We start from the raw sequence: 6,535 nt of genomic DNA on the forward strand, positions 1-6,535 counted from the left end.
AATCCAAGTCGCCGTCGTCCCGCTACAATCACACGGCCCCAAAACAAGCCTTGGACGTGGACAAAATCGGAGGCGGCTCAAAGTCGGAGGACCTCAGGAAAACTCGCAACGGGTCCCGAGACTTGCGGGGGCAGCACATTTCAGAGCTGGACAGGAAGTGGGAGGGCGTTGCCCTGGAGCTGCAGTGTCGTGGCAGCAGGATGAGGTCAGCGGTGTACCAGACCTCAGATCTTCCCTCCATGGTGAAAGCCAAGAAACAGCTGGACCAGGGTTACAGCAGAGGGCAGATAGACCGCAGCAAACTGAAAGCAACTTTTGTCTAAAGACCCTGATGTTGGTCTGACTCACAGACTGTGACTCCGACGACACTGATGGGTTGACTCACTGACAGCTGATGTAGCGCCTTGATTTAAAGCTGGAGCAGAGAGCTCAGCAAAAAACAACTGTGCAGCTGGTTGCAGACTCCCCACTGAAAGCTGCTATTAGCTGACGACAGGAAGAGATTAATCAAAACCTTTGCTCCACCTCCTTATATGGTCAAAGTTATTGCTCGGAGGTGGAAATAAATTTTAACTGAAATACTGAATTTTTTTTTTTTTTTTTTTTTTTTACAAAGCTTTACCTTGTAACACTTTCCTCTACAGAACTTTAAAGAAACATACTTAATCAGACAACTGCAGAATTAGCATGTAGTCATCTTTTTAGAAGATGCTTCCCTTCAACTTGATATTATGAAGAATTTATTTGGTAACTGGATCTGAAAAATGAAGCAAATTGTTTAAAAAAAAAACAAAAAAACTTTGACTTAAATGTGATTTAAGCAACGAAACATTAAATCGTTGTTTTTAACCGAGTACCATTACATGAGACCTGGTTTTCCTCATGAGGTTTCACATTTGATCTAGAGCTTATAGCATCGTATGTTTATTGTATAAGCTATGTCTACTATGTTGCTTAGAGTATCAGTGTAGTTTGCAGTTTAAACACAGAAAACATCTTGTTTATTATTAGTTAGTCCACCATTAAAAGAGTTGGCCTTCTAAAGTAACTCTTTAAGAAATTATATGTTAGTCTGGTAATTGGTTAAAATCTTTTTGGTAATATTATACCAAAAATATGGTACGTTGTCTTATTTATTTTTAGAGCCAAATTGCAAAAAGAAAATAACTGAGAAATTAAACCAGCCACCAAGAACCAGCTGTAAGCTAGCTGAAGTTTGTTTAGCTGTTATGCTAACTGAAGTTAGCTTTTGCTGCATACTAAGGTGATGTCTTTTTAAATAATAGCAACAAAACCCCAACATGGTTTAATATGATGATGATTTTAATTGAGCCAATTAACTGAGTTTTGGCATCAGCTATCTCCTTCCCTTATGTTACTGATAGGGTAAGATATATATTGGTTTTTAAAATAAATGTAAAAATATGGATACTTTTTGAAAAAATAGAGTAAAAATGACCTTGGGGGTTTTTAATCAAGTCACCAAGAGCTCGCATAAGTAAACGACAGGGACGCTGCACTTTCCGGTTGTGTCACTTCCTAAATCACTTGAAATAAATCTCACTTAAAATGACTTGCAACAGAAAATCTTCTGACTTGGCTAAAAACAACAAAAATTTCAACATACTTTACAAGGTTGAATTAAAACTGACGACTGGGTAACCTTAAACATCGCTAAAAAGAGACATCTGTACAAGTCTAGAGACACTTTGTGTAAAAATATTTCTAAAATATCTTTTATTATGCATTTTTTTTTCCACACCTAAGGCAAACAAACATTTAAGTGTAGAATTCTGTCTTAATAAAAATATTTTTTACAAACCATTTTTGCTGAGTGACCCAAAAACATAAATGAGATGGGACATTTTCAGTGCCCTTATTCACTGCATGTATTCTCGTTTCTTTTCTCATTTAAGGCTCGGCCAAGAGCTGCGAAAGGGACAATGCTTTGCAGCGAGGCCATGCTGTTTTTATTTTTTATCACTTGACAAATAAATACGAAGTGCAGAAGCGGCCGGCCAAGCGAATGGTTATTTTAACAAAACATTTCACTAAATGTTCTGGCGATTTACCTGGTTATCTCTGTGTCGTCTGCCGGCTTTTCACAAGTTAACCTTCATTCACACAGACAGAGCCGAGGCTAAGAAGATCAGCGCTGAGCCGACGCGAATCCCCGTCTAACACCCGGCTGAGAAAATGCTGCAGGAGTTTAAGTGAATGGTGCGCAAGTTATGCGCTTTTAATCAAATTAGCTACATTGCAGACAATAAGCACTCGAAGCGGGTGGACAACTGTACTAAGTTGGCAGTGGGCTGGTGGCTCCCCCCGCCCCGGGGTCTTAGTGAGAGGGAGGGAAAGTGTCTGCTGTCTGGACCCTGGGCTGTAAAGGCTATTTTGAAAAGTTGCCCCTTCTCTTCCTCACTCTCTCTTGCACACACACACTCACACACATACACACACAGCTGCTAGAAACCATGACAGAAGATGACGGATACAGTTGTCGCAGAGGGACAAGTCAAGTTTAGAGATGGAAAAAAGGTTAATTCTACAGCTTTTCTTATCTTTTTCTTTTGTTTGTTTAGAAATATGCTCTGCTTCCTCGCTGCCCACCAGAGGACAATGTTGTGTGACTTATTGTGTCTTAAACTTCTCCACAGTGGAAGACTCGTTGGGTTGTTCTCCAGAAGCCCTCCCCGGTCGCAGGTAGGAGTTCACACCTTCTACTTATGCATCACAAACACAGATCTTCCCATCTTCTTCACCCAGCACCGACCTCAAAACATTTTTCTGCTGTTAAATTAAGCACAACTTGCCAGTTGTCTGTTGGCTGCATGCCGCAGGGTTTAACACATGAGGATGTTGTTTGAGCTAAACCCGTACAAGAAAACGAGCAGAATTCATTTTTGGTTTCAAATAAAATGTGCTCCTCAGTGATGGAATCAGATATTAAACGACAAGCTGGCTTATAGAAGCGTTGCTAAAAGACTTGGGTAGTGCTCTACTGTAAATTGCATTCTTTTGAGTTGAGAATAATTTGAGATGCTATGACAGGCTGCAAATGTTTCAGCACAGATACGCGCAGCCCTGCCTGTGTCCTTGAAGAAACTGGCAAGAGTAGTGGGAATAATCTGAGCTCCTCTGCTGTGCCCTAAGTGCACATTGCACCATGTGAGCGTACTCGGAGCTCAACTTTTATTTTCGGATCAGCGAGTGGATCAGTTTGTTGTTTTTTGGGGGGTTTCTTATAACAGATGTGCCGTGGATAGACATGGGGACATTGGGTAGCTCTCAACAAACCCAATTATCACACAGTAAATGCAAAAAAAAAAAATATATATATATATATATATATATATATATATATCTGTGTTTCCCTTAGATTGCTTGACTTTACTTGTGTGCAAGGAGAAGAAGAAAGGGAAGAACATCGGACACAAGGAGAGGCTGAATGTAACACTGGAGGTATGTTCAGCAGCGGATCAAAGCTTGTATCCATCGGATCTCTGGTCCAACATTTCCTTCAGCTCTTTTTTAGCATTTCATACGCAGCATGTTTTCTGCCTCAAAAAACATGAGTTCAGTCTTCAGATTGAATAAAAATGAAACTGTACCTCACAGAAGGCTTATACGAAGCAGGGGTAGGGTTAGGTTCACTCTAACCCTATCCCGAACTGAGCAGAAATATATGAAGGAGGAGTAAGGTGCTGCATAAACTGAACCCACATAAATGTTTCAAATAAAGTTCTACCTGTTGAAAGCAGAAAGTATATATACAGAAACGCCACAAGATTTGTGGAACAAGTGGATTCCAGATCACAAGCGGCATCGGCTTTCATTCTAAGTCTACAGACTAATATCTGTAAATTTATTGAACCTGGGTGTCACAGATGAGCTCCGGTTCCTTCAGACTGAGTTCTTGCTCATTTACACACCCTTGGAAAAGTATTCACACCCTCAAATCTAAAAAAAAAAAATAATAAAAATAACTCATCACATAGACCAACCAACAAAACACAGTATTTTCATTTTTTTTCTTTTGCAAATAAAATGTTAGAAGGAGGATTTGAATTAGGATTGGGAACCCTCACAGGTAGTGGGTCAGTGTAGCTTAGCGACCAGAAGAACTCATGTTTTTTTGGGGGGTTTTTCCGAGCATATTGCGAGCAAAAACTTGATGGATTTCATGAAATCTGTAAAAGATATGAAAAAGGTGAAATGAACAGAAGTAGTTTAAAGACACGATTACATTTAAATGTTTGAATTGTGGTGCTAGCTGAAAGTAAGTTACGCTCTAAGTTATAGTAAAATCTCTCTAGCAGAATTTTTCTGAACTTATCGGGGGTTCCACTCATTTCAGTGGAGCCCAAGGAGATCACGAAATACTGAATATTTCATAAAATGTAGAAGAGGTCAGTACCAAAAGCCACTGCTGGAATGTCCTAAATGAGCAGAATGTAGGAAAAGTCGAATGGTTAAAATAGCAGAAAGTATGCAGGAGTAGTAAAGGGGGGGGAGGGGGGAAACTACAGAATTCACACTAATTTATTGTGACTTCAAAAGATTCATCAGCCAACCAAAACGAATTCAGATCAGGGGACGTTGTGTGTTATCTGGTCTGCAGTGTTAGTGTCATTCTCTTCTTCTTTCAGGGGATTTGTGGTGTGGAACCAGGAACCGGGTATGACGGCGTGCCCTACACTCTGTCCATCCTCTGCCTGGCAAGAACCCTCATCCTGGGTTTTAAGAACAGAGACGCCCTGCTGACCTGGGATGCTCGGATCCGCTACAGCCTGGGGGAAGGTCAGTGGCTTGGCCTCATGCCAAAAACACAGTCCTGCCTCGTTACTCTAGGAAATTAAGAATTTGTTGCTTTCAGGGTGAAAATTAGCAAGATTGTAAATGATACAGAAGACCACATTAAGTTGCAAGTATATCATATATTGTTTCTTGTGAAGAAAAATCAATCTCAGATGCTGTGTTTAAAATAATATATATATATATTTTTAAAACTTGATAGAAGAGGATTGAAAAGCATACAAAAATGGAAGAACACCGAGTCATTCATTTATTGAGGGTGAAGCAGATACGTCTAAGGGAGAAAATGTGCCGGATCCACGTGAGGTTTTTCTTTCACTGCTGTTTGCTGTCAGGAAAGCCTCTCGTGTCTTTTCCAGCATCCCAGCAGTTTGATTTTTGAAGCAAAAATAAACCCCTAGTGGACCAAGAGAAGCACATTTGCTGTCCGTCGCTTTTGTTTGCAGATGCTGCTCGTGCGTCAGATTTATGGACGTACCACAAAGGCGTCAATGCAAAGATTCCAGACGGAACTCTTTTATGTTAATTTTTTATTTTTTTAAATTGTGATTAATTGCATTAAAAATTTTTATGTGTTGAAATTTCTGTAATTAATTAATGGAAATTGACGCATTAAAGTCCTGACCCTTGTCAAATAATCTCAAAGTGGCTTCTTGAACATGACATCAAGTTCTAATGATCTCCACAATCACCAGATAAAATCAGAGACTATGACTGGACCAAGATCTCCAGACACCTTGTTCAATCTACGCCTAGGGTGGAACGAACCTAGTCCTAGCAAGGTGTACCTAATGAAGGGGCCTTTGAGAACATGGATGCATTTGAGTGTGTGTTTGTGTTAAACGTAGTACAACGTCTTCTCTTCAAAAAGTCTGAGAACATTTCATGAAACAGATGAATAAACAGACCTGTGACAAACTGAGGCCAGAGGAGCCCAGAGACCTGCTGAATCATCACCATCACTTCTTCACATTCAAACTTTGGGATCTGTCTTTAGCTCCACCTCGGTTATTGTGTGGCTCCTGTTCTTTGTGATTAATGACTTCAGTTACCCAGCAGCCATTATGACTTAATGAGAATAAAAAGCAGCTTAGGGTTGGGCTTTTCAACATATAAATGCTCTTCTGTCTCTTCAGCGCACAGGTTCTTTGTCAGTGTGGAACCAGGCACCAAACTGGAAAGTGGGCCCGCCTCCCTTCATCTGTGCAACAACCTGCTGGTCCTCAGCAAAGGCCTGCCGCCGGTGGTGATTGGTCACTGGAAGCTGTCGGCGCTGCGTCGATACGGTGCCGTGCCGCACGGCTTTGTGTTTGAGGGAGGGACTCGCTGTGGATTCTGTGAGTAAATACTAACTGGGAGGCGTTTTATTGCTAATCTGTAGAGGCTGTGAGTCAAAAAGACTGGCAATGTAGGTTTAAAACCTGGTTACCGAGAGGAATTTGTTTGATTTAAACGTGCAAGCCACTCAGTGTTTCTCAGAACAACATAAGTTCTTTTTTTATGCTTGGTTGAACTAAAACTCATTTCAAAACTTTGGTAAAAATTTGTTAAACAAGACAGAGAAAAGGAAGCATGGTGAGCAAAAGTAGGAATTGAAATCTCTTCCCTTAAGGTCCACTGAGTAAGACTCATCTCTACAGTTGTGAGATGGAGTCTGATGAGAATATTGTAGTTAGGGCTCCGGTGATTGGACCAGTAAGGGTTAGGGTTTGTACATTTT

At 40.6% G+C, this 6,535-nt stretch overlaps 1 protein-coding gene across 2 annotated transcripts in view; it reads left to right on the forward strand.

The window, feature by feature from the left end:
* The first annotated feature begins 1,814 nt into the window (after positions 1-1,814).
* Positions 1,815-6,535, forward strand: part of LOC106957086 (protein Dok-7-like) — a 30,492-nt gene continuing 25,771 nt past the window's right edge. For both annotated transcript variants that reach the window (XM_015048294.1, XM_015048296.1), the window contains exons 1-5: positions 1,815-2,538; positions 2,658-2,703; positions 3,380-3,462; positions 4,650-4,800; positions 5,952-6,152. In XM_015048294.1, coding sequence (XP_014903780.1) covers positions 2,485-2,538; positions 2,658-2,703; positions 3,380-3,462; positions 4,650-4,800; positions 5,952-6,152 — 535 coding nt within the window. In that variant the 5' untranslated portion in view covers positions 1,815-2,484. The remainder of the gene's footprint in view (positions 2,539-2,657; positions 2,704-3,379; positions 3,463-4,649; positions 4,801-5,951; positions 6,153-6,535) is intronic.

The sequence above is a fragment of the Poecilia latipinna genome, unplaced genomic scaffold (assembly GCF_001443285.1).
Source record: "Poecilia latipinna isolate Pla-1442-1.1 unplaced genomic scaffold, P_latipinna-1.0 Scaffold873, whole genome shotgun sequence".
NCBI classification, from domain to species: domain Eukaryota; kingdom Metazoa; phylum Chordata; class Actinopteri; order Cyprinodontiformes; family Poeciliidae; genus Poecilia; species Poecilia latipinna.